The following is a 22,939-nucleotide window of genomic DNA, read 5'->3' on the forward strand; positions in this document are numbered from 1 at the left end:
CCTGGGTTTGATACCTGAGTTGGGAAGATCCTCTGGAGGAGGGCATGGCAACCCATTCCAGTATTCTTGCCTGGAGAACTCTGATAGAGGAGTCTGGCGGGCTACAGTCCATGAGGTTACAAAGAGTTGGACATGACTGAGCGACTAAGCATAGCATCTTTATTTTGTGAACTAATCACGTATGCTTAAGTTGTAGCAAAAGCATTTTACAGAAAGGTTTGGTAAAATGAGAAATCATGTCATGTCTGTAGAATGTATAATAAGGTAGTGGGCTCTAAATGGTTGACTGCCTCAAACCAATAATGCAGCTCTTAAAGATACAGAGGAATGTTTGTTTTCTGCTAACTCCCCAATTAGGAAATAATTGTGGCATTTTACTTGATAATATAATCAGGATGAACTTAGGATATAATGGAGTCCCATCATAATTAAATATTTAATATATGTAAATTCAATTACACCTGCTAGAAAAAAAAATGAAAGAAATTATTTAAGTAGTTGGTGTCCTTTCCTCTGGCCATTTCATTCAGTGAACGTGTGATCCCGACAGAAGGGAGATGACAAATGCACAACTTGCTGTTTCTCCAGCTGGTCTTAGTGCAACATGTCTGAGGGTATCTTACCACACTTAAGGTGATGCTAATATTTAAGGTATGAAATTAAGAATGTATTTTATGGCTTCTAAATGCATAACAGTTTCTTGAGAGTTCAACTGAGAAAACACCAACTGAGCTATGAGGAAGCCGGAGAAAACAGCAAACTATTCCAAATTAGGAAGAAATTGTGTCTGCGTTGGACTTATCTAGGCTTTGTAACTTTAGGACAGTTTAACAGATTTTTAAGAGTGTATTTGAACTCTGGTTAATGCCTTACACTTTGACATTAGAAGGAAACCCTTTACCATATGGTACTACCCGGCCAAAAAGGAGGAAGTGTGAGAAGTGAGCAGAGTGGCTTTTACTCACAGTCGGCATCAGCAAACACAATGCAAGGACTCTTTCCCCCGAGTTCCAGGGACACCCTTTTCAGATTGCTTTTCCCAGCAGCTTCTTTGATCAGTTTGCCAACCTGAAATGGAGCATTACAAAGGAGGAGGCTTAATCTGCTCCCATCAAGGCAAGATTCTTTAGCAATTTAAATTTATATGACATTTGTGGGAGAAATGGCATTTTTTTTTCAGATTTGACAGCTTCCGCTACCAAAGGCTCTTCCATCCAAGCATAAACATATGATATATCATGAAAACAGATATATTGAATGTAATAACTGATTTGATATACATGATTTTGCTGTACACGGCACAACAGGTTTTTCATTTTAACCAGAGCTTCATCTTTCTTCTGTTCAATCTGATATATCATGATTCAACCATAACTTAATCTATTTTGACTTTTCTTCCCTCTGTAGAAATACAGAAAACTCTATCCATATCCAAACAAAGTGGCATATCTACCACCCCCAAATCTCTGTGTCTCAGTACATGCTCACCCCAACTTGGGCTGCCTCCAATCCTATCATTCCTGGGTCCAGCTTGTGTCTTAGCTCCTCTTTAGCATTCTATGATGACTCAAGATGAACGTGACCCTTTCTTTCTCTGATCCCCAGTAAATTCCCTCAAAGGAACTCTGTCAGAGTTTCCCGTGGATTATATCATTTGTATACATATCAGTTTCCCAAACAGATGTCACCTGCCTGGTAGCAGTAACTGTTTCTCTCTCACTCCCTCTTTCTCCTGCTGTCCTCCATACCTTGAATATTGGAACTTGGAGAAAGAAATTGGATCTGTGCTCTGTGCTCTGTGCTGCTACTTTAGTTAGCTGGAATCTTGTACTTGTTTCTTCTTTAATGCTAGTGGCCTATCTTCAGGGAAAGAGTTTTCTTTTTTTTTCCTCTGCAGATCACTTCCCATCAAGATTATTTTCTGTAGTTGTTTATGTTTTTCTCGTTTCTGAAACCTGGTCTTGTTTTACAACTATTTCCTCTTTATTATTTCTTATTGAAGTCTTAGTACACTAAAATGATCTTTGCTTTTCTTTTTTACAAGATGATTCATTTTATCTTGCTTTTTTTATTCTCTGGATCACTTTTCTTTTTCAATGCATCAATTTTAATAACAAGTTTCTATCCTGACTAAATAAATGATAGGTAGACGTTGCTGAGTGGGTGTTTGAATTTTAAGTGACTACTGAACTGACCCCTACTGTGCATTACAGAGTAAAGCATTAATTAATCTGCTAATATTTTCATCTTATGTAAAATTTACATGCCCCAAATCAAACCTATAAAGGTAAGTTAATTAAAATAATAAAAATAAACTAAAAGTAGACTGGCAATGGGGAAACCCTGTTTGAAATTTCTATGATATCCTATTTTGCTTCCACAACATATTAATATTTCTCATGACCAGTTTCAAACACTGAATTTTCATTTCAGGTGATTAGGAATCTTGTATTTCCTAAAAATGCCTTTTTCCCTTTGAATTCTCCAAATTCTTTCTGCATCTTTTTAATGTTTTTTTTTTTTTCTTTTATTGGCTTAGAAAGATTTGCTGGAGATACTTTATTAAAGTAGGTCATTTTTGTCTTGGGGAAGGGAGTAAAACGAGAGGTATTTTTCTAAAAGCTACAGGTGTTAAACTAGCATGAAGAATGGTTAGAAGTATGAGTGAGAAAGAAAGGTTATACTTTTGTTTGTGTAATTTGCAGATAAAAGGTTTGCTTGAGTTTTCCCAAGTTCAGTTCAGTTCAGTTCAGTCGCTCAGTCGTGTCCGACTCTTTGCGACCCCATGGACTGCAGCCAAAGGTCTAGGTAAAGTCAAAATAAGGAAGAATCAGTCTTTGCCCCATACTTTTGTTTCCTCATTTGGAAAAAAAGTGAAACTTTATAATTTTTTTCTCAAAGAAAAGGTAAGCACTGCAATGAAGAGAAGGGAAGCACTATTAAGACTGTTGTAAAAGATACATTCCATGATATTGTGGCATTGCCATGTGGGGCAGAAGTAGCGAAAGCTCATAAACATGTTCTAACTTAGCACGTCTCATACAACATGGGTTGATTACTATTTTAAATGAATCTAATGGGACATTAAAATTCTAACCTTGCCAGAAACATTTTTATATGAGCATAGCTGCTATAAAGGACTGCAAAAATATAAAATCCATAGTTTGCCTCTTTCATGGCATTTGGCAAGTTTATTTCTACCTGCTAAGCCACAAACTTGAAGCTAAAAGAGGACAACCCATAAAGACTGATTTTTCTGTGTGATTTCTAAAGTCATCTTAGTCAAACTTAATTCTTTAATACTCAATCAGAAGTAGTTACTATACTGGTTTCTGGAGGTAAGAATGGATAAGATAGTCTTTGAGGAAAGTCAGCAAAGTGGAGAGAGATACATAACAAAGCAAGGAGCATGTGCTGTTACAATTGTATATCAAGATATCAAGGACGATGGGAGCACAGATGGAAAGCTTTAAATTTAGGATGCTCCTGGGACTGCAGAGAAAGTCCAGGTGGCCTGTGGTGGGAGCCCCATTGTGGGAGGTGTGGCCATGCATGAACAAAAACTTATGGGAATGAAAAAATACAGGGAACAATCAGAAAATGATGGGGCAGTGATGAAGAAGTATTATGTGGAGAGGGGACCTCTTCCCTCACACCTGAACTAGTGTGAAAAATTAAAGAGTGAGGGAAGGAACAAGAGAATGGAAATGACTATAGAACACATAGTCATCATGCCATTTAGTGGATACTTCGTAGGATGCTAAATGTTTTACCACTCATTAGCTTATTCAGTTTTGATACAATTCAATAAGGTAGATATTATTATTCCCATTTTACATATAAAGAAACTCAACTTTAGCAAGGATACTTAACTTTTGGAAGACACACTGCTATGAGGCATAGACTTAGCATTTGAACACAGATGTTTCTTGGTCTTCTAATATCAAAGTTTTGAGGGAGAGGGGCAGATAAAGTGCTCCCAAAGTGCTATATCATCTCAGGGATGAGTTAAGACCAACAGGCTGTGGAGATGGCATCTGGGAACAGCAGCCTCTGACTCAGACAAGCTAGAGAAGTGTGTGGGCCAGACTTGGACCATAAGCAGTACATGGGCCCTGATGAGGATGGTCTACAATACTAGGCTGAGGAATTTGAAATTTCACGCTTTACCTCCTCTGCTATGATTTCAACCTGTGACTTCATAATTTTTCAGTTTATTGCTCTATCTCAAACATTCCCAATTGTTTTATCCCCAGACTCCTGAATGAAGAATTGGTTTTCTCCTATCTCAATTAGGAATTTGTAGAATGTCAACTTTTTCTACTCTATGTCTATAAAACAACAAGAAAAAGTATATAGTTATCTAGCTTAAAAAGGATCAAGAAAAATAAAATTTTATTTTCTATTACTTTAGTTCTCTATGTAAACTTAATTTTTATATTGAAGTGGCTAATCAGGAGTATAAAATAATCAAATTAGCTTTCCCTTACTATCTGGAATGTTCTTCCTGTTTCTTTCTCCACAAAGTTTTAAAAAGTAAACATTTTCAACACCCAGAGCATTTAGAGAGCATTTACCAGCTCTCTTCTCCTCTGAAGCGCCTATGGCTGGGATCCTGTTCTTTCACCTTCTGGATAGCCAAGCTGGAGCCAGTGAAACAGAAAAGTTAGGATCCAGGAAGCGAAGCTGCTGGCTTCTTTTCGGAATGTTCACGGGAGAGCGCCAAATAAGGAGCTAAGGGTGAGGCTCTGTTCTTTGATCTTCCTAATCTACAGGTTAAAGCTACAATTCATTCATACACATCACTGTGGCCTAATTTATATCTTCTATCATAAACCTTACAAATCATATGACAAGTTCTGATCAGTCATATTTCTCATCACACAAAGTAATAACATACTAAAAACAGTCTACTCCAATCCTCCCACATTGTTAATAGGTATTCCGTTTCATCTCAATGACATCTGCTTATGTTCTATAAACATGTTTGAAGGCTAGAATAAGGAACAAATCATTAAAAGAACTTTTGTTTTAAGGAAACGTCGGCTTAAAGGCAGTAACATAAAACACGCTTCTGACTGCTTCACTACTGGCCTAAGTAAATGATGTTACCTCTGTCGATCCTGTGAAGGCCACTTTGTCTACATCCATGTGAGAAGAAATGGCTGCCCCTGCAGTAGGCCCATAACCAGGGACAATATTCACTACTCCAGGAGGAAACCCTGCCTAAAAGACAAGTAAAATAGTTAGAACAGAGTTGATCATTTAATTCTACAGAAAAAGAGGAGAGTATGGAGCCAAAGCTCCCTCTTGATGCTAATCTTAGGAGTTACTCTACAAGTTAAGATTTATCTAAGTGGTTTTATCATTTCTTCTTCTTCTTCTTCTTCTTCTTATTCACTGCTTAGCTCACTTAACCTCAAGGGTTGCATTAAAGTCCACATTTGACTTTCATGGTTCTTCACCCCAGTGATGGCTGTCTCAAATTTCATAATACTAACTCAAGATAGTATGTGTAAAAGTGTTTGGTAAATTATTCACATGGAAGGAAAATAATGTCTTTTATTATCCATTCAGCAAAAATAAGAAGCCAAGGGGATGTTAATATTTTTAGCTTTTACCTGTTCATTGTCAGGGCATACTAATTTGTTTGCAAATTCCTATCCACATTATTTAATCAGAAAAAATGTTAGGTTAAAAATGCAATGGTCACTGCATTCATGATCAAGCATCACAGATTGATTCCAATCCAATTATAGAATTATCAAGTATAAAACAGTGTGGCAAATGAAATAGCACATTAAAATTTCATGTTATTTGCATCAAAAAGTCTCATTTTTACATTTCTTTTGCCTACTTTTAATTTGGAGTGCAGAATATTTTTAAGATATGGGTCCAGATTTTCTAAATTTTAAATTTCTCAGAACTAATTCTTATTTTTAAAATATTGGTAAGATGTGAAGGAACAAGGTCAAGAACTTGTTTACAAGAAAAAATAAAACAACCTGGATAGTCAATGAAAATAAATTTTATGTGTTCTTTTGTCAGCTTTTGAGCAAGAAAGTAAATGCAAAAGAAACTGTAATAGAAAAGAGAATACAAACTTATTCCCTCACGGGTGAATTGTTTAGAAATAATATAGCCCAGTACCACAAACAAGCTCAGAGGACTCCAACCTTCAGATAGGCCAGTTTAAATAAATATGCAGAACTTCCAAGTCATTAATAGCAGTTATAAACCAACTTGCATTTCAACATCTGGAAAAAAATCATACCAATTTCAACATGAATCTGCATTTGTGAATGTTGGGCAAAAGAAATAAAAAAGAGCTCATAGGTGACAGTTTGACATGAAGCTTTTGAGTCTGACTTCCTGTCTCCCTTTGGGCAGAGGTTCATTTGGGTTGACTGCCAGAAATCCTTGCCAATAGCCACGTGTAATGTGTCCCCACTGGATAGGCGCCGTTGGCAGATAATGTAGTTTATAGTAGCACCAGATGAGGTCTTCCTACTATCAATTAGGATTCCTGAGATCTTGCACACATTTTGATTTTGCAAACATACCTCTTTTATTAAAGATCCCATGTGAAGAGCAGTCAGAGGGGTTTGCTCTGCTGGTTTGACAACCACTGTGTTTCCGCAGCTAAGGGCAGGCCCTATCTTCCAGAGGAACATGAGCAATGGGAAATTCCACTAGAAAGCAATTTATAACAATAGATTCTTTGTATTACTGAAAGCCACATTTGCTAATCTAACTTCTACATTTTATGCTCCCCGTAGATGTTAAATAAGAATTGTAGTAGTTTTGTTTAACCATCTGTTATATCCTAATTAAGTTCATTGCTCAAAGCAACTCATAAATGCTAAAAACAACAACAACAACAACAAAACAAACTCCAAATAAACTAGATACAGGAAGAGAGTAGGAGAAAGTCATAAAATTTTATCAAGTGCTATTATTTTGAGTTTATTTTCTACCAGGAAAAAAAATCACTGCATGGTTTAGAAAACAAATCTTACTATTAAATATAAGTTATCTGTGTTTAAAAAGTGTAACTATTCCTCACTCCTTAATAGGTCTTTAATTACAACTATTTACCCAATAATAATATTTACTAATATTTACTTCCACTGAAAACAGCTTGCTAAAGGCAGAAGTCTAAAGTCTGGAGACTGACAGGTTGGTTCAAATCTCAGCTCAATCACTGAGCAGCCATGTGAATTCAGACAAGTTATATGCACTCTATATGTGATTTCATCATCTGCACATGCTGACAACAATTCTCTTTACTTCAGAACGCTGTCCTGAGGACTCACATAGAAAGTGGTCCAAATGTTTAACACAATGATTGGTTCACCACAAACAGTAAATATTAGCAATTACTACTATTCAGGATTGTGTAATTTTATGGATATTATTGGGAGTTTTGAACTAACAAGCAATTTCATTCAAAATGTTGGTATGTGTATATTTTAGTCTCATTGGAGCAAAAGATAGTCATTACCACTTCCTCATCTAAGAACATCAGGGCATTTTACCATCTGCTTTTTTTTTTTTTTTTGCCTTTTTGAATATGTCATTTAAAGGAAAATCACTGGTAGTCTCCTATTTGTTGGACTTAGAAGGAAATCTTCATGATTCTGCTTAAATATGGTACTTTCTCAAAGAAGAATATGGAGTATCAAAGCCTTTTATCTAAAGATAAAATATATTCCATACTGTGCTTCAAATGCCTCTGGCATGGTTTCTTTCATTTAGTTAAGAAATTTCATTCAAGAATTTGAACACTCTGGTTGCTACTATTCTCCATGCTGAGAAGTCCCAATGCAGATACATGAAGTGTTGGAGAGCAGTTGGCCATACTATACTTCATTAAAATGGCTGATGTCTTGCACAATGACTGCTTTGCTATGTACATGTTAATCATAAGAGTTTACAACATAGCTTTTTAAAACAAACCTTAGAGTCAAAGGTTAAGATTTGGTGATACTGTACTATGGAAACACACTCAAGAGATGTACCAGAGTATAGATAGGATTTAGATTACCTAGTTCATATTCAAAGGGTATAGTCACAGAGAGACCTAAGTTCAACAATGACTATATTTGCTGCACATTTAGCAAATATCTAAGCATTCATTTGTGCCTGAGAAAGCATCATTACCAAATGAAATAGAATTAGAACTCATTTCTTTTGAGACTGAAAGTTACATAAGGGAACAACTTACAGGAATGATTTGGCCACACACACCAACAGGCTCACTTCTTGTATATGTAAAAAAGTTTCCATCTGGAAAATAAAATGCACAAATATTTATGGACAAATGTGCTTGACAGTCACAGAATGGTGGTTTGGGGCTGATGTGAGAGGAAGATATAGACAATAATTTAAAAAGAGTTTATATTTCTGATTATTTACAAAATGAAAATCCTAAAATAGGGTGAGCCCTCAAATAGTAATTTGAAGTAAGAGGAACCATAAAACTGAGTTAGGTGCACAATTGGAAAAGATCTGAATGATGTTTATTCTATCTCTGATCCTCCCAGAGGACTACTTTCTAATTCATACTTATTCTCAAAATTTCCTTTCTTTCATGATAAAGGAAATAAAAGATATGTAAATAGGAAAGAAACAGAGCTCTGTTTCTGATGACTCTTAAGTTCTACCAGTAATTTTTAAAGTACCTAATATAATTTAAAAAATAGTAAAATTAAAACATGGTAGAATTAAAAAATAGCTCTCTATGACTGGCAAGTTTTTCCCACTGACTTGTTCTAAAAAGTCCTCTTTTTTTTTTTTTGCCTACCAAATGATAAAAGCAAATTCTGTTAATCTAGGAAAAAGATGTCAGAAGTAGAAGACATTTCTTTTCAGTCTGGATCTGATTGATACATATGCCTCAATGAATGATCACATGTGACCTTGATGTGCTCATCCTGAGTTTGCACTATGCTTTGTGATTTGTTCTGTTCTAGTTCCCACAAAAGTTTCCTGGCTGTCATAGCAAGAAGGCCCCTTGTCAAGATGTATTTTTACTCTAAATGGCTTCTCCTGTTTTGTCAAAGGGTAAAATAAAAGTTTCTAAAATATCCACAGTTCTTGGTCCCATCATGGTCTCTCTCTCTCCTTTCCACTTCCTGGTGCTCACTTCTAAGCTGAGGGCTGCTCCAATTAGATGGAAATGCACATCAGGGCCAGTCCTGGAGGATATTTTGTTTTCATAGTCAGTAAGTTTATATGAATTAAATTCAGCTCCTGGTGTTTTCCAAATTGATGTTTTTCATATTCTTATCCCATTATGTGTATACTGTATTAAAATACTAAAAAGCAAACATATTCACTCAGACAAATTCTTAAGCTATAAACACAGGCTCATCTTTCTTTGAAACTATTTGAAACAAATCAATGTGAATTAGTTTGTTTAATTAGCCTGCTCTAACTATACTGAGTTAGACCAGGCACACAGAATGGCCAGAGCTGACTCACACTGGAACATACAAAGAGGCTTAAATAATTACATTATAGGAAGAATGTAAATGTCACTGTTGGAATAAAATCCAAATAAATAATTTCAGCGGCCAGCTTTGAAAAGTTTCCTTAGAGAGACAACTGCTTAAATCAGTAATTGTGGGCATACAGATGTTCTTACTCTAATACTTTCTAAAGTATCTGTAGTGTTATCTTCTGCATGATTATGCTGGAACAATTTTAAAATCCATATGATGAATCTTAGCAGAACTTCCAGGTTCAGACTGCATTGTCTCAAAGTCAAGAAGAAAATAATTTTCCCCTACTTGGTTGACATCTTTAAAAGGGAGAGTTAGGAATTATTCATCTCTACAGTATTCTCCTCATCCCTACCCTCACTCTGGGTGGTTTCCTAAAGTTACTTACCCATGGGTATTGTACGGCCCTGGATCTTGTCAGCCCAGCCTGCACAGTAGCGTAGTGTTTTTATGCAGCCTCCTAAATCCATCAGATAGGCATTGGAAAATAGTTTTCCACCATTCATTGCCTCCATTGTCTGAAAAAGAGATCATCCCAAGTCTGAAGTTCCATAGAAATTTTAGATTAAAAAGATAGTCAATATTTCATCACTTCATGGCAAACAGATGGGGAAACAATGGAAACAGTGACAGACTTTATTTTCTTGGGCTCCAAAATCATTCAGATGGTGACTGCAGCCATGAAATTAAAAGACACTTGCTCCTTGGAAGAAAAGCTATGACAAACCTAGACAGCATTTTAAAAAGCAGAGACATTACTTTGCCAACAAAGGACCATCTAGCTATGGTTTTTCCAGTAGTCATGTATGGATGTGAGAGTTGGACCATAAAGAAGGCTGGGCACCAAAGAATTGATGCTTTTGAACTGTGGTGTTGGAGAAGACTCTTGAGACTCCTTTGAACTGCAAGGAGATCAAACCAGTCAATCTTAAAAGAAATCAGTCCTGGATATTCATTGGAAGGACTGATGCTGAAGCTGAAACTCCAATACTTTGGCCGCCTGATGTGAAGAACTGACTCTTTTGAAAAGACCCTGATGCTGGGAAAGATTGAAGGCAGGAGGAGAAGGGAACGACATAGGATGAGATGGTTGGATGGCATCACTGACTTGATGGACATGAGTTTGAGCAAGCTCTGGGAGATGGTGATGGACAGGGAAGCCTGGCATGCTGCAGTCCATGGGGTTGCAAAGAGTTGGACATGACTGAGTGACTGAAATGAACTGAATATTTTGAATAGTCATGTGCTAGGGAATTTTGAAAACACTGGAAGAAATCCTGTGAGCAATCTTGTATAACTTCCTCTTTGTAAAAAGGAGATTAAAAAAAAGAGTTAAAATGACTTGCTTAAGGACATAAGATCTGAGTAGAAAAGGTATTGAGATTCTGGTTTCTAAACTTTAGTGCCCTTCTGTCTCATTCTGAGCACCCCTAGTGAACCAACTTTCCAGGAATTGGTCACAATTTGATATATGCACAGCTTGTGAGAGTGGTGCTTAGTCTCTTTAGTCAGATCAGGGTTCCAACAAGATTTTACTTGTTGCATGATACAACAGTGGGTGTCTATTTACTGCCAGTGACCATTAATAATGCCTCAATAATCATTTTTAATTTTTACATTCCATGTGGATATTCTCACACAATTCACACAAACTTAAGTAACCTCTAAATTTTTTTTAATCCATGAGTTTTCTGCAACAAAATATTGAATTGTGAAACTCTGAGTTTTGTTACTAATACCATAATTATTTGAATGGTTAGGCTGTAAAGTTCAACATTTTTTAGTCCAGTGCCCTAATGGTTTTAGGATGACTCTTATTTTCCTCCTTTTCTTAAGCAGAACTTCCAAGACTTTGGGGCCTGATGTTCTGCTGAGGCAAGAATGTACAGGTGACAAACACTTAAATCAGTTCCTTGTCTGTTGTACAATATTCTGTCTCTGTAATTCACAGATTAAATGAATTAAGGAAGCCAAGTTTTAACATGTTCTGCTTTCTTCCTGTAGGACATTTTCAGTTAATGTTATATTGTGTATAACTTCTAATTCCATACTTTTGCATATTTTATGCTGAATCTTTGGATAATAAACAACACTTTGATTAACTATAACTAACAATATTCATTTAAAAAAGAAAGCCTTCTTGTTACTGCAAGTTAAGGTTCTAAAACTAATAAAAGCTTACTCTGAAATCTTCTGTTGCTGTTGCTTTGTGTTAAATTGGCTTCTCAAGGAGAAAACAAGGAAACACTCCCTCTACCCATTTTATGTGCTGATCCATATAACTGCTGAAATGTTTTTTTAAAAGGAGTATACATAAAAATAACATTTTTATAAACACATGAATGGATTTTTCTTTATTACTCTCTCAGCTACAAAAAGAATATAATTTAATCAAGACCATTGTGAATGTGTATCAGTTCATTTCAGGAAGGGAAAAAGTGGCCACTTATTAACTGTTTTGGTGGGCTAAGACTGGAGAAATGAGTCATTTTAAAGAAATATTCTGGACACCTTAAAGAAACTCCATGAGATTTTTTTCACTCAGAGTTCAGTAGTCAAGTAAATTCAAGAAAGCTAGTCTATTATTCTAGAATCTTCATGCTGCAGATGACCTTGTTAAAGACTCAGAAATTCTACAGTTAAGGAAAGAAATTTGTTTAATCTGTTTTAACTCAGCATCTGCCAAAGTTTAGATTGCAAAGTCTATTTTGAGAGTAGATATTAACATCATCTAGAACCCGAGTGCAGAGTACTTACTGTCTGAAAATAAGCTCAGTGATATGGTTCATATACAAGAGCTGATAGAAGTTTTTTCTTTTGTTTCTAGAAAGGATATTGTTGTTATTGTTGTTTAGAGAGTATGTAGTGACCACTAACCACAAAACAACTTACCAATCTGAACTATGAATGCTTTCTAGAGATTTTGAGTTCTGCCCAGTTCAGTTAATACTCACCGCCAGGAGCAGATGATCTCTTTCAATTAAGTCAGCCAACTTGTTTAACAGCCGTCCTCTCTCTGAAGCATCCATAGTACGCCATGGAGAGCCAATCTGAAAAGCTTGTCTTGCAGCCTTCACTGCTTTGTCAACATCCTCCTGCAAGTCAAAGTGAATTCAATTAGTGGGCTGCTGCTGCTGCTGCTGCTAAGTCGCGTCAGTCGTGTCCGACTCTGTGCGACCCCATAGACGGCACCCTACGAGGCTCCCCCATCCCTGGGATTCTCCAGGCAAGAACACTGGAATGGGTTGCCACTGCCTTCTCCAATGCATGAAACAGAAAAGTGAAAGTGAAATTGCTGAGTCTTGTCTGACTCTTAGCGACCCCATGGACTGCGGCCCACCAGGCTCCTCCATCCATGGGATTTTCCAGGCAAGAGTACTGGAGTGGGGTGCCATTGCCTTCTCCGAATTAGTGGGCTAAATATATTCATAAATTCAATGGTAATAACCATATAAAATAGACTAGAGTTCCTCATAAGCTGTGTCTTCATCAGCTCAAACTCCAGCACATTGGACTCAACTACTGTATATTAGAATTATATCTGCTGCCTACTTTTTGGAATGATGAGAGCCATATACAAAGCACATGCATGATCTCCTAGAATAGAAATATTATATTTTAATAGTTGCTATCATTGGAGTGTTTACCTTATATCAGGTAATGTTCTAATTGCTTTACACATATTAACTCATTTAATTTTCAATAGCTTTATGAGACAGATACATTTTCTATTTTACAGATGAGGAAACTAAAGCAAAAAAGAAGGTTGAGATTTGCTCAAGCTCAGTAGCTGAAAGTGGCTGAACTATGTTTTTAAACAGAGCCTAGCTGGTGGTAGAATCTTCGCTCTTCACCACTACATTTCACTGTTTTGGTGACTGGGTTGCCAAAAGTTCCAGGGAAACTCAAGATCTAAAACAGTGAGTATCTTCTTGGATCTCTGTTGATTTTATGGGCTGTGCAGTCTCATGAAGAACCTACTGAAGGGTGAATAGGCACTGTGTTTTGCTGTTGAAGAGCAAACATTATAAACATATCCTCAGTCCTCTTGCGCAGAGGGAAAAATGTATAGAGGCAGCAGGGTCTGATATAAAGAAGGGCAGTATATTACAACCTCTCATTTCCCAACTGGGTGCAGAGATTCTTTCAATCCCTAAATAGGTAAAAAAGTCAGTTTCTTACTATTCAGGTACTGCTTTAATTATATTAATTCAAACAAAAGTAATCAAGAAATTTCACACTCAATCTAGGTTTTTTGCCTTCATTAGTGTGTCTTTACTCACACCTTTTCCTAAACTGATTTATTCCTCCTGTTCTTTCCTACTCTGCCTCAGTTAAATCCTCTCCCTGACGACTCACTCCCATAGATCTTTGTTCAGATCCCATATGAGCTCCTTTAGAATCCATCTACTACAAAAATCACTGCCTCTTCCCTTACTACTTCATGTGTCCTTTTTCCTTTCCCCATCAAATCAGTTGCAAATACTTTAAACACATACATCATCCCAGTGTTCTTTTGTACATCAGTCTGGTCGCTATGTGAAGCTATATAAGCTCCACAAATCATGGTACCTCTTAGGCCAGTGTGTTTTCTTTTGGGTAGGAGTGATAGTTTCCTGAAAGAAACTGCAGATAAAATTGTTCTATTTTTTTAAGTTGCCCAAATTAAACTGAACCCATTCAACAATGGTATCTTCCCTTGAGGAGGCATGGATCTCAGATTACTATTCCCTGTCTTTGATTATATTTAGTTAAGAAGTCCCAAACTGGAAGTTCCCTGGTGGTCTAGTGACCAAGATTTACTCTTCCACTTCAAGGGGCACAGATTTGATCTCTGTTTGAAGAACTAAGATCTAGTGTAGTGTGGCCAAAAAGTAAAAAAAAAAGAAATCGTCCCAAACTTACAAGTCTGCAAATTAAAATACAAGCAAAGTAAATTATTTTTACAACATTTATTGCCACGCTAAGATGATCTTGGGCCAGAGAAATATTTTAGAAGCATAATCTGGTCTAAGTGATATATTATCACAATACAGATTACAAGCAAATATTCTTTCACTGTAAGCATCATACACTTGTATATATTACTGTTTAACTTTTGAGGGAATGACGATTATATACAATAAAATACATGTATTATTACTCTCCATTCCTAAGAAACGCATATATATATATATATATATATACACACACACACACATAGTTCCTATTTTGAGCATTCAGTTAACCACATTGATTGCTTATATTTAGACATTGTTTTAGGCCATAGGTTCTCACCTTCTCCAAATCATTTTGGAAGAGTGCTGTTGAAAAACATTAAAGGCAAACTGCAAGAATCTGAAATTGCCAGCATGATCTGTAGATACCACAGCTTATAAAATACATGCTCTGTGTTTAAAAAGGTCTGTATGACACAGCTTTCACTGGGATCCTTCTGCTCAGTGTTCTATCATCAGCCTTAGCCAAATACAGCTTATCATAGGCATCCTGGCCTCTCAGAGGGATATGGAATAATTGGCTTCAAGACAAGTAACTCTGCCATATGGAAAATATGTTCGTGGAGAATGCTGCTATAAATAAGGACAGTTTTGTGGTTATGTTCCTTGGATCATGCTTCTCCTTTTCTCATATATTTTATCTTTTAGGCACAGAAATAGAGTAATGGTAGTTAATATATAGCTCTGGAACAAAACAACCCAGATCTGAATTCTGGTTCCTCACCTATTAACTATGTAAGTTTTGAAGTATCCATCTATTCATCCATTTATGATTTGCTAAACACTAAAGATTTGCTAAACAACACTAAAGATTTGCTAAACATTCTATTCTGTAGCATTCTTATCAGGTTGCTAATGATAAAATAGTGAAGTAAAGAGACCAACCTTTTGAAAATCCTAATTGTATGGGGGAAACATACAACCACATAATCACATCTCTATTACAAACCATGAGAAATTTGTTCAGTTCATCCTGAAGTGAACTATATTGTTACATGACTTCTCTAGCCTTCCATTTTTGGATTATTTAAGCTGTGTCGGGTCTTAGCTGTGGCATGTGGGATCTTTTGTTGTGGCACACAGATACCCTAGTGGTGGCACACAATCTTAGTGGTTGTGGCGTGTGGGCTTAGTTGCTCTGCTGCTTGTGGGATCTTAGTTTCCCACCCAGGCATTGAACCTGTGTCCCTTGCATTGCAAGGAGGATTCGTAACCATTGGACCACCAGAGAAGTATCTTCTTATCTTTAAAATAGGGATAATTTATCTCACGTGCTTCCCAGGTGGCTCAGTGGTAAAGAATCTGCCTGCCAAAACAGGACATGGGCTCATTCCCTTAGTTGAGAAGATCTCCTGGAGAAAGAAATGGCAACCCACACCAGTATTCTTGCCTGGAAAATTCCATGGATGGAGGAGCTTAGCAGGCTACTGTCCAGGGGCTTGCAAGGAGATGGACACCACTTAGCGACTAAATCACCACCATAATTTACCTCATGGAGTTGTGTTGAAGACTAAATAAAGTGATATTTGAAACATTTTCTGTGTGACAGACATTATGTTAAATGTTCATTAAGTGGTAGTACGTTCTATTGAAGTTGGAATGAGTCAAAACAAACTTAACTCTCAGCAGTTCTAGTGTATTTTAATCCTTCCTTTCAGTTTTCACTGCCCTGTATTATTTTAGGCTATCATCTTGCATTGTTGCTAACTTTCCTAGGTCCATTCTCTTGCCTCCTCAGATTGTTTGCCTACTGCATTGCTTAGTCAGTCAGTTGTGTTCAACTCTTTGCAACTCCATGAACTGTAGCCTGCCAGGCTCCTCTGTCCATCGGATTTCCCAGGCAAGTATACTAGAGTGGGTAGACATTTCCTCTTCCAGGGGATCTTCCCAACCCAGGGATCAAACCTGCATCTCCTGCATCTCTTGTATTGGCAGGTAGATTCTTCACCACTGTGCCACCACTTTGTGGTCTTGCCTATTCCTACCAGGCTCATCTTCCTCAAATAATTTGACCATATCACTTTCCCTTCCCTGTATTTGCAAATGCTCCCTTTTGCCCACAGTCCTGAAGCCAGTCTCCTCTTTCTGATTTTCAAGGCCTAGCATTTCCGGCTCTAAGTCACCTACTCAAACTTGTGTTTATACGTTTTCTACTCTAGGTAGCCTTCTATTTCTCACATTTGCTTTTGTAATTTTCCTTCCTAGAATGTTCTCCCAGCTCATCCCTTCCTTTCAAAATCCTTGATATTCTTTAAGACCCAGCTCAAATATCACAACCTACCTAAACCGTTGCCAAACTAAACCAGCTTGATAATAGCTACTAGTTAAAAGCTTACTAAGTTCCTGGCACTATGCTACTGCTGTAGTTAAGCATCACAGACTTGGTTTTATAGGACATGAGACGTAGCAATAGTAGAACCAAAATTTGATTCCAAATCTGACTCTAAAATCCAGTTTTAGGATAGCTTTAAAGCTATCCTGATAATGATCTCCTTTGCAATGAATATTTACTGCTACCTCTAGTATAAGCTATAATATTTCTTACTCTTTGGGTCTATGATAGGCAGTTAATAAATATTTAAACATTTTATTATGTATCTTATAATGAGTTTTCATTATGTTACATTGATTTCATATAAGGGGTGGTCCTTATATAAATAATCTTATATTGATATTTATAAAATAATTCATATCTTAATTGATTCCATTATATAGCACAGCTTTTACATTAATCAAACTATTAGGTATAGAGGTTTTTAAAAAATTATTATTATTATCCCAAGACTATTATTGCTTGGATTTTTAATCCAGGACTAGCATATCCAAGACATAATTTTAAATAATTAGAAAACAATTTGATACATTAACTCAAATTTTCTGCCATCAATAGCGCTTTTACCTGATAGTGTTTAAAGTGTTCCTTTTTTAAAGTAAGGGACCACAAGTTGAACAGAAGAAGTTAAGGAAGGACTGAACTCATCCATTCCTGCCAGACCATGTATTTCCATATTACATGCATCCATATTTGGAGAAAATAGTTATCAGACCAGTTTTACACCTGTCACAGACACTTACTGTAATGGACATTTACTTTTATCCCCACCAATTATTTGCTAGGTCATGCTGTAGTATTAAAAGCAGCTTGTGGGATTAGGCGATATAGCCTAAAAGAGCCACTGAAGTGAAAAGAAAACAGTTCCCACCCACATCTGTGCTTTGCTTTGTAACCTCCATTTGTTCTTGCCCCTCCTCCTCTCTTTATAATACCATTGAAAGGCTGTATGTAGCCCATTGTTAGCTCCATTCTACTCATAAATTAAATCCTTAAAACCTCTTGGCTCATTATCTAAAGAGTCAGTTCCAGAATATTAGGTTTACTGTGACCCTGTAATTTACTAGATTTGTACCTTCACTAAGCAACGTTAGAAGTTACCATACATTTGTCGGCAAACTTGTGAGAACAGCAATAATTATTTAAAAACAAAAGCTGGTAGATTATTTCAGAAAAGAATATGATGACGAGAGCACTGGATCTTAAGCAAACAGTTGCTTGCTATGGACAGTTTATACCATAAACAATCTAACTTGAGAGATAAGTATTCAGCCAACTCCATTAGCACAGTGACCTGATTTGAAGCTTTGTTGGACGTTAATGAATGTTTTTAATCTACATTTGCACAGACAGTTCTTCTCTTGGACAAGCAGCAGTAACCGTCAATAAGCAGAGAGCAAATGGATAATAGGTATTTCTAAAGCTTCAGGTGTGATCATCAGCTTTCCCTCACTCCACTTTAGAAGAGGGTAAATCTCACCAACGATGCCAAGTCCTCAGATGACCTGACAAGATTTCACCTGGAATTCCAGGCACAGATTTGTTTTACTGAGGAAGCTCATTCCAGAAGCTAGGGGCAAAGTGAGAGGTCCAAGGCCCCAGAGTTAAAGAATTAAGAAATGTTTTTTCTTTCGCTAACGCAAACTGCAAACGGTTCTGCGGTATCCCTCCTGAGAGGCCGGGACACCTCTGGAGAGAAAGAGTATGCAACCATCAGGGGCTCAACTCTGCCCTCAGCTTGCCTGTTATTGCTTTTCCCATCTCTTCAGGGTTGTCAGAGCCACTCAAGTAACTAGGATATTTGAGGTCATGTAATGCCTGGAGAATCCCAGGGACGGGGGAGCCTGGTAGGCTGCTGTCTCTGGGGTCGCACAGAGTTGGACACGACTTAAGCGACTTAGCAGCAGCAGCAGCAATGCTGGGTTGGGAGCTTCCCTGGTGGCTCAGTGGTCAAGAATCCACCTGCAATACAGGAGCTGTGGGAGATACAGTTTGGATCCCTGGATCAGGAAGATCCCTTGAAGGAGGGAATGGCAACCCATTCCGGTATTCCTGCCAGGAAAATCCCACTGAGCCTGGTGGGCTACAGTCCACAGGGTTGCAAAGAGTCCGACATGACTGAAGTGATTTAGCACGCACAGAATGCTGGGTAGATCTCTAGGAGTCTCTGATTAAAAGCTATTTTTCCTTATTGAATGTGAAGAACCAATTTTTCTCTTATTTCTGGGAATGGCTCATGGGACCCAGGGTTCTGAGTTTCCTGAATACTTCATCAGTATTTCTTGCCCTAGTTCAGTCTTATGCCATTTCAGAGAGATGCAGATTGATTGTCTTAGCACAGTTCCCAATCATTAACTTCCGTACTTGTCAGAATCCCTGCCTCCTGTTAAATGTTAATAACACCCGAGGGGAGATCCAACTTATGATTTAATATATTTGTTCAGTGGTTCTCAAAGTAGATTCCCTTATCCTGATCCCAACAACATCAGCTTCAGCTAAGAATTTGTCAGAAATGCAGGTCCTCAGGTCTCACTCTAGAATTATTGAAACAAACTTTGGGATAGGTGGGGCTCAGGGATCAGTGTTTTAACAAGCCCCCCACCCCCCAGGAAATTCTAAAGCATCCAAAATTTCTAGAATTACTACTTTAGTCAATAGTCAATTTAGTACTAGATTTCTGAGATGTATGAAATATACAGAAACAAAACTTGATAAAGGAGTAAATTATTTCATTTATTCATTACTTATAGTGTCTTAGATACCATGAGCATAAAGGTGAGATGTAGTTCATCTCTACAAGTTCATCTCTAAACCAAGTTCATCTCATGTCTTCTATCTCTACCAGAAGCATATTGTCTCAGACAAATTAACCAATAAGCAATAAAAGACAAGGCTTAGAATATACATAAATGTGGTGTTCTATAATGACATAGAAGAGAGCAATTCTACCTGGAAATGTTAGAGAAAGCTTAAAGAAGTGTGAAACCTATAACAATGGAAGCTTCATTGTATGCCTGGTGCTATTAAAACACTTCACTTATTTGTTTTATTTATTTATTTTTTTTCCCAGTTCTTTTGCAGGGAGGGCAGTCAACCGCAAGGTATGTGAGAGCTTAGTTTCCTGACCAGGAATTGAACCTGCACCCCATGCATTGAAAGCATGGAGTCTTAACCACTGGACCACCAGGAAAGTCCCCCATGTTTTCTTAAACTCTCCCAAGTTTTTCCTATCTACTTCTTTTATACAAAAAGTAATAGAAGCTCCAAAAGGTTAAATGATAAATGCAGCTGTGGATCTGTTGTGCTCTTATCACAGATGATGACTTGAACTTGGTCCCAAGGACAGTACCATGGCCATCGTCTAGAGGCAGTGACCAACATGCAATGTTCGGGACATGGTAAAGGTTGAAACTCTTACACTGATAGGGAAAAATAGAAGCCAGAAGCAAAGATTTTTTTCCCCAGAGTCAATGAGAAACCCTTGAGGAATTTATGCATGGATGAACTCTGGTATATAGAAAGTGAAATCTGAAAGCAGATGACATGTGTCTCCATTCTATTTTGCTTCTACTTCTCAAGCTGTTGACTCCTCTGTCTAAACTCTGCATTCTTGCCCCTCAAGGCATGGGTCTTATTTCTTCTGATAATACTGCAACCTGAATCCAGGGCCTTTCCTAAATCCTAAAGAGCCCTTCAGGTATATCACTGTTTTCAAATAGGTTTGCTAGGTGTAATATCTTGAGATTAGTTGATTGGGAAGAAGATAAGGAAAGAATGGTGACAGGACAAGAAGACATGACTGCTGCCATGAACTGACAGTGTCGAGAGTAGTATTATCCTTGAGTTTTGCTGAGTTTTCATCCTCCAATAAGTAGTCTTTTCATGTAGCAAAATAATTAACCTCTTTATATCTTACATGACAGAAATTAAAATCTTGATAAGAGCTAGACAACTAAAGACCAGAAAAATCTTTTCCAGTTAGACCATATTCTTTTTAAGATATGTGTTCAGATAAAAATTCTGAAGGCTTTTAATCTCTTCACTCCCTGACCTATTTAATATCACCCTCTCTTACTTTAATAATATTAACAAAGAGAGTAGCCCTGCCAGTCACAGGTTCTGGAGTCAGAACTCATTATATATTAGCAATATCATCTTGAGTAAATTACCCTTTTATTTCTGCTATTCTATCATCAACTGTAAAAGTGGCTAGCAGTAATATAGGGTTGCATTGTGCACTAAATTTTTTTTAATTAGTATTAAAAATTATCACCACAAAAGTTAGCTTTTTTTGTTATATTAGCTAAAAAGAAACAACACAATTTGTGATTCAACTTTAATCCTTTAAAATTCAGTTTTTTAGGTACTGATTAATGCTAATTCAATGATTGTTAATGCAATGACTTGGCAATGTATTGTTACTAAAGTCCTGTATTAAAATTTTTTTTTTAGTTTCCTTTTGTCACTTAAGAAAAATGTTTTATATAAATGAAGGATTTCTCCACTTTTTAAACCTATGACCACTCACTTCATACGCAGTCTGTTCATACAGTAAATATAGATACTATTTAAATTGAAAAACAAGCAAGGAAAATAATATGAAAAGAAACTCCACACCCAGAAGAACAGGCTCATCATTATTAGGTGACTATTGAGTACCCTTTATGTACCAATATTTCCCCAGATGCCCTGGAAACCATATTTTCATGACATGACTATTTGAAGGTGGAATAGGGGTTAGGCACTCAGAATGGTGAGAAACAAAGAAACCTGGCATAAAATGCAAATAGTGTTACAAAACTCACCTTATCTCCTTCTTCCACCTCACAGAGTTTCTCCTCAGTTGCAGGATTAAAGACTGGAAATTTCTTACCACTCACTGAACTATGCCATTCATTGTTTATGAAGATCTGTAGACAGAGAGAAGGTAAGTAAAAAGGCATTTAAATATCCAGCCAATTTCAGAAACTTTTTATAAACTTAAACTAAAGCACTAAATGAAGCCAATGTTACAACCTCACCTCCCTCAGCTACTTGCCTTCTCCAGGAATTTTTAGACTGTTTAAAACATTTTACACACAAACACACACATGCATGCATATATAACACACTAAAATAAAGTCATACTTTACAATTTCACTAAGATATGAGGTCATTTAAAGAACAGAAAATACAGACTGGAGAAAACAATTTAGAAAAAAATGCTGTTATCTGAAATAACCATGAATTTGAGGCAAGAGTGGAGGCTTAATTGGGCTTGATCTTTATGAATCATTGTCTATTTTCCACTTCAGATTCTGAACATGCTCATCTTGGGCTACTGGTGATTTGGTATGGTAAGTGACTATTTTCTGATTCTTTTGTTTACTGTCTTAGAAGTAGCCTGAGGGAGGATTTTAAAAGAGGATTGCTTAGGGAAAAAATCAGTGACATTTTTTCATCGACTTTTTAAAGAAATGAGGGTTTCATTCTTCTTTTTAAAAGGTTGTCTAGTAAATTATTTGTCCTCAGATGAAATCAGGTACAATGCTTCTTAGTTCTATCTATGAGAAAGAGACCTGCGTTAAAAGAAACAGGGGGTCCAGAAAATAACTGCATTTTGTTCTGTGTACACAAAGAGTAAGAATATTAAGAAGTGTTAGTACGTCATTTAAAAAGTCTGAGTTTCAATTTTTGCAATGCTGAATTTGCATTTCTTTGTGGAAACTATAATACCTTTGATATCTCATTCATCTTTTCACAGAATAAAAATATCTTACGTAGCCAAATTAAGAAGTACTATTTTTGTGATGAATAAAGTTTATATTTTGTTTCTGACAAAAGCTAGAATTTCTTCTTTCTCCTCTCATCCCATTATTTCTTGTTTATTCTCTTTCTTATTCATTATTGAAATACAAAAAAATCATAAGTACAGTGTTGAATATTATGTATTGTGACTTCCTGTTAGATTATTTTTACAACATGAACTAGTTTATTTAATTTTAAACCACAGGTAATTGACCCATGAAATTTTAAATGAAAGGTGACATACACCGTGGATCTGTAATATATATCTTAACTCAGACACCTCCTCTTAACTTGATATTTAAAGATAAGTTATTAAT

At 36.6% G+C, this 22,939-nt stretch overlaps 1 protein-coding gene across 1 annotated transcript in view; it reads right to left on the bottom strand.

Annotated features, from left to right (window-relative positions):
* ALDH1A1 (aldehyde dehydrogenase 1 family member A1) overlaps positions 1 to 22,939 on the bottom strand; it is a 53,528-nt gene that overhangs the window by 17,033 nt on the left and 13,556 nt on the right. Inside the window, exons 2-8 of the mRNA XM_019966069.2 lie at positions 21,641 to 21,745; positions 12,461 to 12,601; positions 9,895 to 10,024; positions 8,228 to 8,289; positions 6,564 to 6,692; positions 5,113 to 5,226; positions 966 to 1,068 (exon numbers count right to left, since the gene is read on the bottom strand). Of these exons, the coding sequence (XP_019821628.1) occupies positions 966 to 1,068; positions 5,113 to 5,226; positions 6,564 to 6,692; positions 8,228 to 8,289; positions 9,895 to 10,024; positions 12,461 to 12,601; positions 21,641 to 21,745 (784 nt within the window). The remainder of the gene's footprint in view (positions 1 to 965; positions 1,069 to 5,112; positions 5,227 to 6,563; positions 6,693 to 8,227; positions 8,290 to 9,894; positions 10,025 to 12,460; positions 12,602 to 21,640; positions 21,746 to 22,939) is intronic.

This window comes from Bos indicus, chromosome 8 (assembly GCF_029378745.1).
Source record: "Bos indicus isolate NIAB-ARS_2022 breed Sahiwal x Tharparkar chromosome 8, NIAB-ARS_B.indTharparkar_mat_pri_1.0, whole genome shotgun sequence".
NCBI classification, from domain to species: domain Eukaryota; kingdom Metazoa; phylum Chordata; class Mammalia; order Artiodactyla; family Bovidae; genus Bos; species Bos indicus.